Source organism: Ixodes scapularis, unplaced genomic scaffold (genome assembly GCF_016920785.2).
Source record: "Ixodes scapularis isolate PalLabHiFi unplaced genomic scaffold, ASM1692078v2 PGA_scaffold2__306_contigs__length_199485367, whole genome shotgun sequence".
Taxonomy (NCBI): domain Eukaryota; kingdom Metazoa; phylum Arthropoda; class Arachnida; order Ixodida; family Ixodidae; genus Ixodes; species Ixodes scapularis.
In genome coordinates this window covers 114050789-114059865 of record NW_024609857.1, presented here as the reverse complement: position 1 = coordinate 114059865, position 9077 = coordinate 114050789, and the positions used below count along the sequence as shown (strand labels likewise).

The 9077-nt window shown below is 47.9% G+C and overlaps 1 protein-coding gene across 1 annotated transcript; it reads right to left on the bottom strand.

The window, feature by feature from the left end:
* Positions 1–1355: 1355 nt before the first annotated feature.
* LOC120837098 (luciferin 4-monooxygenase-like) lies at positions 1356–7749 on the bottom strand. Its single transcript, XM_040206279.1, has 5 exons — positions 7699–7749; positions 7124–7396; positions 6895–7039; positions 1526–1786; positions 1356–1381 (listed from the first exon to the last, which is right to left on the bottom strand). The coding sequence occupies exons 1-5, from the start codon at positions 7747–7749 to the stop codon at positions 1356–1358; spliced, it is 756 nt and encodes a 251-aa protein (XP_040062213.1).
* Positions 7750–9077: the final 1328 nt, after the last annotated feature.

The following is a 9077-nucleotide window of genomic DNA, read 5'->3' as shown; positions in this document are numbered from 1 at the left end:
GTCGGCAAGAACACCTCATATCCGGCATCCGCCTCTTTTGATGGCGTTAATAATCCTCTGGAGACCACCATGCTGTCCTTCTTGGTTTAACCTTGTCGACTGTTCCTCGCCCAAACGAGGGTTAGACTGTCGTCGACGTCGCACCTCGCCAATCGGTGAAATAATCTTAACTTGAATGAATGATTGGGTCTTCAAGAAGTATGATGCTAAGCATACGTTCGCTAACTATGGGGCGGAACAGACATGTCCCGAGGCAAATCTTCCTGTCGTGGCCGGTGTAATCGGATTTTGTTTCGTAGGAGCGAAGTCCGAAAGTACAAGGATGGTACGTACGTCCCACCAAGCGGCCGCCATCCCGGCGGCGTGGAAAACCACTCGCCTTGTCCGTGCACATACAATACCAAGCAGCTCTCGTCGCCCGACAGTCGCCGGGCTGCAAATCGTCTCACTTACAGAAGAAACACACACCGTTCCTCCAGAGGCCCGTGCCGTACCGCCAAGCCAAGCGTCTTTTACCACTTTTTAATGGACGAATGGAGATATCCAACTAGCAAAAAATTGCCGCCCGGCGTCGCTAGCAGCACGGTTACCATGGTAACCTCCCAGGCCCGAAATGGAGATCACTATCGGCGCTTCTGACGTCGTGCACCTAGATAATTTTTCGTCGTGTCGCTACTCTGGCAGCTATGCTGCCATATAGACAAGAGGGTAGACAGGCATGTCTACTTTCGTCCTTGTCTCTTTCGCGCTATAGTATGTTGTACTTAGGTAACTTAATGGGCGATTACGTCGATACTACTACTATTGAGGTCGAAAGAAAACTTAGCACTCGCACTAGACTGCACACGAACTAGTGTGCTGTCTTCTTATCGGCGTGGTGGTTCGCGTGTAATCCAGTGTTTTCTTATTATAGAAAACTTAACTCTTTTTTTAATGCGGAAAAAAAATTTGAAATTATTTATGGAACTTTAAAATATATTACCAGCAATACAAAGCGCTTGAAAATTTATTCCATCTCATGTTAGCAGCGCTAGATTATTCAGTAGCTGCTTGCAATAATTCATCTGACGTAGTATTTAGCCCGAGTGAAAAAGAGTACCGTGATCGGTTTAAAACTACTCAGATACCTAGACTCATGTGCTAAAAACCTACCCAGAATTGGCCTTGTATGTACATGGACAGTGCGTTGTCCTCAGAATATAACCTACAACCAAGGGTCATTCCTAATAAAAATGTTACCTAGAATTTCAAGAACTGCTTTTTAGCGTAGACTCAAAGAAAGCTGCTTAACTTGGCGGTTGAGACATCACCCTTGAAATTTAGCGAACTTCACGTTGCTGGTGCGAATCACTTTTTTACGTCAGTATTTGTCTGACGGTACCTTAAACTGTTCAGCGTTAATCAAATATTAGATGTCAAACCAGCACAATGTATATTGCCTTTGATATCGCTGTGTACAAAAAGCGATACATAAAAACTCTGACCATTATCGTTATCCGTGCTCAGAGGAAAGAAGTCCTCTTACCTGCGACAAACTGCTGCAAGTCCTCGGCTGTGGTTCCTCGAGGTCCTTTGTGACATGGTTTCACGACTACGAAGGCCTTTCCCGCGTCGCCATATTCCACGTGGGGCAGACTAATAACTGCTGCTTCCTCGACGCTCTCATGAGTCAACAAAACAGTTTCAACATCTGACTGGGCAACTTGCCGTCCCATGCAGTGATAAAATTGCTTAATTCGCTCCACGATGTAAAAGCGCCCGGTTTCATCGTAGTATGCAATGTCTCCTGTAAATAAAATTTAAGTAATCAACCTTTACGCTGTTTATTAAGTCGCACAGAGGCTTCTAAACCCATGAAATGCAGTGTTTAATGTGCGGTCGATTAAGACTTAAACCGTCGTTTCGCGAGGTGAAGAACCTTTGTTTTTATCAATTTCCCCGCTACATTGGGTCAAGCGGCGTCAATTTCCCCGCAAAACTTTACATGGGAAACTGAATTGGTGTATAGACCACGCGGCGTAAATTCTTCCCCTATATTTAGCGGGGAAACCTATTTAATGTGTAGGTCACAAGACGTGAGGTCACGTTTTGTCGATTTCTCCGCTAAATTTAGCGCGGAAACTGAATCGGTGCATAGGTCACGTGGCATCAAGTGACATCACGTGACCTAAAGAGTACTTCAGTTTTCTCGCTAAATGTACCGGAATAGCTTGGCAATGAGAATAAAGGAAGGGGGAAGTATAGTATCGGCGAAGAAATCGAAATATAGGGGGCGCTTTACCCAGATGTGTTCTAAAGCACCTTGATGTTTTTCCGTTTGTCTTGCAAATAGCGTCAGATGCGCCAGTGCACGAGGCCCGTGTCTCGAGCGGCCTTTGGAAGCAATTGACGACGCAGCACTGAAATGGGCGGTCCTTAAGGGGTATCCACACGAAGGAGAAATCCGCCCCTTTCCTCCGCGGATCGCGCATCACGTGAGACATACGTCATCCCTTTTTGACGCCTCGCGGCGCGTTCTCCTCCGTGGCGGAGGCGCGGAGGCTTTGTCCTGACAGCACGAAAGCTCCGCAAGTGCACGCGGCGGAGCCGGGGACGGAGTTTCCCGGGATGTTGACGTCACGACATCCCTCCGCGGAGTTCTCCTTCGTGTGGATACCCCTTTAAGGGGTGTCCAAACAGGACACTACAAAACGCACGACTCCGACAAATCGTGAAAATTGAAGCGGACGCGCCCGCTTCCAGCCCGCTTCAATTGTCGGAGTCGTGCGTTTTGTAGTGTCCTGTTTGGACACCCCCTTAGAAGCGAATGACGGAGGTGCACCCGCTCGTGGCACGTGGCTTGCGCGTTACCACAGCAATGGTTGGCGGTACTTGTGAGCGTCAAGCTTATTGAGGGACTGTACTCTGTTTCCCAGAGCTCGGTGTTTACTCAATACGTGGTCTGTGCACCGGGTTTTCTGCCTGGTGCACCTTGATCCAGCCCGGGGGGGGGGGGGGGGGGAGGGAGGGAGGGAGGGAGGGAGGGAGGGAGGGAAGGGAAGGGGGAGTGGAGGGGACGTGAGTATAGCGTCAAGATTCGGATGTGGCACGTGTTCAAGCGGTGCTTCACTAATTGAGGACAAGCCCCAATGGAATGCTGACGCAGCCTTCAGGCCGAACAGCACCGGGCGTATTTCCGACGTATTTACGGGCGTTTCGTCGGGCGTAATCCCGACGTATAGGTTCGTCGAGACGAGCGCGTCCTCGACATCTCATGGTTGGCGTAAATACGCGCGTATTCGGCAATCCTAGCGAAGCGAATCTCGGCGCTTCGGTGTATTTCGACACGGCGTATCCGGAAGCGTACGGCGCGGTGCCAGCCAATCATCTCGTGAGTTGACAACCGGCAGGTGCTCGAGGATCGGCTCGCCGAGCTTTGCGGCCGGCTGGCTGGCTTGACACAGCCACCAAAACGGGCGGTCTCTTGTCGCGCAACCACGCTCAAGGTCACGTACTCAAACTCACGTACCGCCCTTGGCTGAAGTGCAAGGTCGTGCAATCAAGATCACGTAAGCGCCGGTTGCGTAACCTCCGTTCGCGTAAGCGGCGGTCGCGTAAGCTCGTACGCGACAACAGGCCACGTCAGCTTCAGCTGACGTGGCCTGCTGACATCGCCCTTGAGGTCGCTCCCAAGGTCGTCCTAGATGTCGTCCTAGAGGTCGTTTTAAGGGTCGTCCTAGAGGTCATCCTAGAGGAAGTCCTTGGGGTCATCCTAGAGAGTTTTTTGCTTTTGTCCTAAAAGTCGTCCTAGATGGCGTCTTTGGGGTTGTCTGTGATGTTATCCTAGAGGTCGTCATCGACGTCGTCCTAGACGCGCTCCTTGACGTCGTCCTGGACATCGTCCTAAACGTCGTCCTCGAGGTCATTATAGACGTCGTTCTTTAGGAAAGCATACCGAGCTCCCTGGACGTCATCTTTTGGGAAGACCTCTTGGGAGCTCGGTGTACCTTTAAGTCGTCGTCGATCTCTGCATGGCATATTACAGCAATTTCATCACCATGTTATTTCCCTTCTAATTGTTTTCACCAACGATGTTCCAGTAAAGCGCATTTTATCTGGTTTGGTCGAGTGAACGTGCGTGTAATTGTTAGAGAGTTTACATAAACAACCTACTTCCACAAACGATGGTGATTGAGTATAAAATGTGCTCTACAAGTGGTAGCTTTCCAGGCTTGACAACGCTCCATGTAGGCGACTTAAGGTGGCCGACCGCTGGCCACAATCGTGCAATGGTCTCAAAGCGGGGATGAGCGATCCAGCAAATCGTCATACAGATCAGTGCGCTCAACGGCTTATCGGCGAACTGTACGAAATCGCTATAACTCTTGCGAATGAGCGATGAAGGACTGAGACAGAAGAAAAAACTATCTATGTGGCGCACGATGTGAAAAAAATATAAAAGGGAGGGTTTTGAGCAGAAATCGTGATCGTTCTCCAGCCGGAACTTGTTGGCATTGTGGCTATTGCAAGGAACATTCTTGAGACAAGCATAAGGAAATTAGGCTTTCGTGGTTGATTAACATTTAGTTATTTCTCTCCCCTTGCGAAAAGCGATAATGTAGCAACTGATATACATTTTGCACCTTTTCATGAAAATCGCGAGTCGGGCCACATTCCACCAAACACAGAGGGGACGTCGACGAAAAACGCAGTGTGTGGTTTGGCTGCCTTCCCCTCTCCCCTTTTGTAAAAAAGTGCCTGCAAAATGCTGTGATTACGCCCGCTGAAAGGAGCGTAAATATGTTGAGAATGCTTCCTATGTTGGTCGGCCTTTCGGCTACGCCAGCCGAGCGCTGCGTCGCAAACAAAAACTAATAATTCATATTGTCCCCGTGGGCTGAGTTCTGAACGTACCCGCTAGAAGCTCAGCGTTTGGATTTCTTCTCCACTAGGTATGGAGATAGGGTCATAAGGAATACCAGCTTACAGCCACTTGTGATAAGAGTCCTTGAACGATTTAATAAAGGCCGATAGAATTACCATCATCGAAGAAGATACCGGAGTGGTCTCTTAATAGAAATTACTTGGAGCGGTTTATGATGCTCCATTTATTAAAAATGACATCCGGCAAAGTAAATCCAAATGTAACCAGACATTCTCTACGGTATTATGTGTAATTCAAGGGTGCTTATTAACACGATTATTGTTCTACCAGTGTGTGGAAATTGGTGATCTCTTTTCTGGTGATTTGCCCCTATCGAAAATTCCATCAAGATACGTAATTTGGGACACTGACTGCCAGTCAACAGCCTTGGTAGAACGTGATGGACCATCAGACGTCATCTGATTGTCCATCAGATGACGTCTGACTGCCACTGCCAAGGGAATTTCATCAACAATAACAGCATTTATATAAGAGTAAATATCGCCAAATGACTCGATAAAACAAATTGTTCGAGAAAAAAAAAAAAGAAAAAAAAAAAGCAGGACTACCGCTGATCGAACCCGCGGCCACTTCCGTACAAATCGGACTCCTTAACCCCTATCCTATGCCACCGCTTGGAAACTCGATTTGACCATTCTTTTTACACGAGATGCTTCTGCTGCAAATGCAGTTAAGCCTTCAGCATGTTATGCAAAGCACTCGTACATCACTCGCCGTACTTCAGTTCTACTCACCTGCCATGTAGAGTACTTTCGCGTCGTAGAACGATCCTTTTGTTCGCGCGTCTCCGGCCAGTAGACCTGGTACACCTTGTCGTCTTCAACTACACCGCTAAAGTCCCTTACATCGTCGGAACTCACAGCTGGCTGGGTCTTGTCGAGTAGAAATTCTACTAAAACATAAGACATTGTAGAGCCCGGACAGGATCGACAGGTTGGAGCAAGCGGGCAAACAAAACGAGTCGAGAGCGATCGTTCATGAAAGCTCGGCGAAGCCTCTATGGGCGAAGCGAAGTGGCGTGTTCGGCTATCGGTGGGCTTCTGATCAAGGTTGCCGGTCGGCTGCGTGTCATATCTCTAACATCAGCGGTTTTATGGGCTCACGTCCCGAAATCGTTTTCTTGTGCATAGATTATTTTTCGTATTCATAGATTTGACGAAATAGTGGTATCTGAACGAACTTTACGTCCTTTGACCGTGCGTCTGTCTGCACGTCAAAGCTTTTTGACGTACAGTCAGAGACAATCGATGTACAATCAGAATCGCCACCAGGACATCCTGATGGCATTTCGCGGCGGCCGACTGCCACCAGGAAACCATCAGAAAGCCGACAAGTGGAGTCTGATTGGAGTTTGACTGTCGGTCAGAGTAACTTGTTGGCCAATCGGACATGCTTGACGTACAGTCAGGCACAGTCAGCGGTCCACTAGAAAACATTCACTGCCAAACAGGGTTACATTGATGGATTTTTCCTTCGGGGTGAATTCTGGGTTATTTTGCTTATGGGTTGTGAAACGTGACCGTACTTTTCTGTCTTGTTTCACATATATTTATAGGTGAAGAATTCTATGGGTTCAAAATTCAGATGCGTTACTTTGAACTTCAAAATAGTTTGAACAGGAAATGAGCCTGCTACATTCTGTTTGCCGCTCCAGTAGTGAATAAATACTGAAATTTTAACTTTACTGTATAATATAAAATCGCCACCGTTTCTTTTTGTGCGCCCCCCCGAGGTCACGTGACCCCCCCCCCCCCAGAGCTCACGTGACCCCCCCTCCCCCAGAGGTCACATGACCCCTCTCCCCCAACAGTACCCTTCCCTACTCCTCCTCAAGAGCTGCGCTCTAATTCGGCGTTAGAGGGAGTTGTAAACGGCTTCCACTTTTTTTTCAAGAACATATTCAGCTTTTTTTTTAAGTATTAGGCACGTATTAATAGCCTCTACAAAATCTCGAGTTTTCACAACGGTACCTGATCGGAGCCAGGCATCGGAAGTAATCACTTCGACAGTCGCCTCTGGGTTGTTGTGGTAGGCTCTCATATTGGTGGGTGACTTGGCCCAGAGTTCTCCGTGCTCGTTAGGTCCAAGTACTTTTCCAGTGTCAAGTTCAACGATCTAGATTTTTTTTTTTTGAGCAATGGTGAGATGTACGTTTAAAGTATCGTGTTTAGTAATAATTGATCCGTGAAATTCACCTACCTTCATTTGCACGTTTGGAGCCGGGAACCCGATTGTTTTGTGCTCTGTTGTGTCGCGCGGCAGCCAGGAGATCACGTTCGAGTGTTCTGTCGTCCCGTACATGCTCCTGAAGCTTTTTAGGCAGAATGCAGATAAGATAGTTTCTGCGGCCTTTTCTGTTACGCGACTGGCGACGACGAGAACGTTCTTCACGCTAGGAAGCCGAATCCCACTTTGGATCATCTTTCTGGCCAGCTTATATATTACCGTGGTGCCAGCGAAGAGCGTCGTGATCTGAAGACGACAACAAAAGTTAGAGTAATCGAAATGTCGAATTCTAGTAAAAAAATAAAGTAGGTCAATTTTTTCCTCCACAAAATGGCACTAGTTTCAGTGGTGTATAAATAGGGTTGCTTGTTTTAGGTTATGCCGATAAAACCCGTAAAATACCCCCTGAGCCGGTATTATCAAAATTGGCTAAAGCCGGAACATTCGAATTAGAGCTGTGTTAGTAGGAAAAACTGAAGCTCCACGTGAGTAGCTTTGTTTAGCTACAGCTTTGGATGGTGCACGCGCATAACTCCCGTGAGATTTACAAGGACAGCATCATGACATTTAACACTCGTCGGCACGTTGTCCCTACGCATTGCCTACTCCTGTCTTTCAAATTGTTTAACACTTCGCTGACAATATTATTTTTCACACTTTATTGTAGTGTAATTATGGGCATGTTTAGACAGCGGAAGCTGGTCAGCTCCAATTGGCGTCTGTTGTTTCCTCCGTAAATAATAAATTTTGCCTGCGCAGAATCGCTGCTGGCCTGAGGTGTTCAAAGAGCGTCACGCAGTAGTGATACACAACCGCGCGCCAGTATAATGCTCATCCAGATCGAAATGCCCTGGTGGGGATTGAACTTAGGACCCTCTGGGTTCTATTGTTGAATTAACAGCGCAACTAGTCCAACCAACTAGCCCACCAGATGATCGTGATGCAGCCTCTGGGTTCTGCAGCGCGAGCTTTCGCCCTATGTTCTCTATGCTGCGGTGCGTTCACCCACTCGCGGTAATCTGGTTGGTCCGAGTCACTTTAGAGCAGCCGGAGCGTTGTTTATGAGCTGGCTACAAAAATGACTTTCGGAGCGCAAACATGCTTACTTTTCATTCATTCCACCACGAATACTCCGTTAAGATTCATGTGTCGGCCTGTCATATTATAGGGAAATGCCATCTTTTTTTCTTTTTTTTTGCCGCTCATGTGGAATTACTTTTTACCATCGATTGCACAGTCGCCAGTTTGATGACATTCACAAAGTTTAATTATTTAATTATTTTTCTTTTAAATACCGGTACGTACATCATCGTGCTCTGGAGTAATGTACTGTTGGCTGCGCTGCGGTGAAGCCAGGCATGTAGGATCATGTGAGGCTAATTTTGCTGCAATTATGGCTCGAGTTATTTGCAGTTCTGTCAAATGTAGCAGGATGTGGCAGGCTAAGCACCTTGGCACAGTCTGGAGCAAATGGTGCAGCAGTCAGATTATTGGACACGCCACCCATCCCCCGTGGTGTAGAGAGCAAGTTACTATTGTACACCTGGGCGAAGAGCGACAAGGCTGTCACGACCTCCGCCACTTATTCCCCCCCTCCCACTTTGGCTTTACTCGGGTCTCGTACAGCAGCATCCGCTCGTAGCGTTCCTTGAGCTGACACGCGCTTTTCTTTCATAAGGTGCCCATGTGTCTGAGGCAGGCGTTTAAAGGCCTTACTTTTTCAGGCAACGCGCATCAGTGCCGGCCAAAAATCAACTTTATGGTGGCTTTACAGGCTTTCTAACGGGACCAACCGAGGTTACTCCGCACACAGTCACTTACGGTGTCTCGGTGTGCCCTAAGCCTTCGGTGACACACACCTCGCTGCTTCCCATCAAAGTGATTCCGTGTGCACGCCAACAGCCACTGCACGACGTTGTGACTGTAA

Excerpts from the sequence above, each read along its gene's own strand:
- LOC120837098 (XM_040206279.1), bottom strand. The coding sequence starts at position 7,749 with ATGCGTAGGGACAACGTGCCGACGAGTGTTAAATGTCATGATGCTGTC. Across the intron at positions 1,787-6,894 it reads CGATGCCTGGCTCCGATCAG|GAGACATTGCATACTACGAT; the intron begins GTACCGTTGTGA and ends TTTTATTTACAG. Across the intron at positions 1,382-1,525 it reads CTTGCAGCAGTTTGTCGCAG|GTACCGTCAGACAAATACTG; the intron begins GTAAGAGGACTT and ends GAACAGTTTAAG.